Source organism: Pteropus alecto, unplaced genomic scaffold, assembly GCF_000325575.1.
Source record: "Pteropus alecto unplaced genomic scaffold, ASM32557v1 C18350050, whole genome shotgun sequence".
In the NCBI taxonomy this organism is placed as follows: Eukaryota; Metazoa; Chordata; class Mammalia; order Chiroptera; family Pteropodidae; genus Pteropus; species Pteropus alecto.
Window position 1 is genome coordinate 1 of NW_006492146.1, and position 1,142 is coordinate 1,142.

At 61.1% G+C, this 1,142-nt stretch overlaps 1 protein-coding gene across 1 annotated transcript; it reads left to right on the forward strand.

Annotated features, from left to right (window-relative positions):
* Positions 1-245: 245 nt before the first annotated feature.
* Positions 246-1,056, forward strand: LOC107196641 (coiled-coil domain-containing protein 151-like; the record flags this gene model as incomplete). Its single annotated transcript, XM_015599452.2, has 2 exons — positions 246-437; positions 880-1,056. Coding segments are annotated over 2 exons (369 nt in total), but the record flags the coding sequence as incomplete, so codon positions are not given.
* Between the last annotated feature and the right edge of the window lie 86 nt (positions 1,057-1,142).

The following is a 1,142-nucleotide window of genomic DNA, read 5'->3' on the forward strand; positions in this document are numbered from 1 at the left end:
CTGCAGCAAAGTCCCATTCCTTGAGGTCATCCTCGAAAGGGCCTCTCTCAAGTTATTACTCCCTACCCCCCAAGAAAGATCTTCCCCCAGTTCTGGTCCTGTGTTTTGCGTTCGGAGGTTGGCCCTCACAGGCGAGGCCGGTGACTGTGGAGGCCCCTTCCCACAGAGAATAGCACCACCCCTGTGGGTGGCCCCTCACTGTCTAAGACCTGACCCTTGGGAGTAAAAGCCACGCCTCCGGGTAGAACGTGCCTGAGGTTCCCCCTCCCCCCCAGCCGCAGGAGGCCCGCAGCTCTGCGGTGAAGGAGCTGAATCCCAAGGCAGATGACTATCTGGTTAACCTGCTGGGCTTCGTGGAGGAAAAGCTGCTGAAGCTGCAGGCGCAACTCGAGAGCCACAACGTGCCGGAGATGCTGCGCAACATCGCAGACCGTGAGGTACCGTGCGACCAGGGGCGGGGCTGAGGAGCGGGAGGACACCAGGGAGCCCAGGGCAACCCCTGGGAGAACAGAGAGGAAGCCGATGGGCTGGAAATGAGGACAATGGATGAGGTTTGATGAATGAGTAAGGAGAACTTCCAGAAGGTCCGGGGAGGCCAAAAGGCAGGGCTTGGGGGTCAGCGGTGGAGCCTCAGAAGGCCAAGGGGCGGGGCTCCAGAGAAGAGGGGCGGGCCTGGGGAGGACGGGAGGTGGGGCTGGGCATCCGGATGCACGCTGAGAACAAACCACAGGCTGGGCCCGAGGAAAACTAAACGAATGAACAGAGGGGCTGTTTGGAATCAGGGTATATCTCGGAATGGAGCGGAGCGGAGGAGGAACAGGACTGCCCTGTAGCCCCTGCCCCACCCACAGCCTTCTTTCCCGCTCCCCTCTTCTCCAGTTCTACGCCAGCCTAGAGGGAAAACTGCCCACGTATAACACCCGCATCGCCCTACCCCTTACTAGTCCCAAGGACAAGTTCTTCGGTCAGTACGGTCAGTACGGCAGGGAAAAGGGGCGGGGCTGGGGGGCCCAAGCAGAGCATTCGGAGGTGGTCGAAGGCCCCGCTCAGGGCTAAGGTGGAGGTGGGGTGGGGTGGCAAAGACTGAGCCAAGTCTGAGCCAAGGATGGGAAGCTGGATCCCCTTATTGCCTCCCCTCCCCC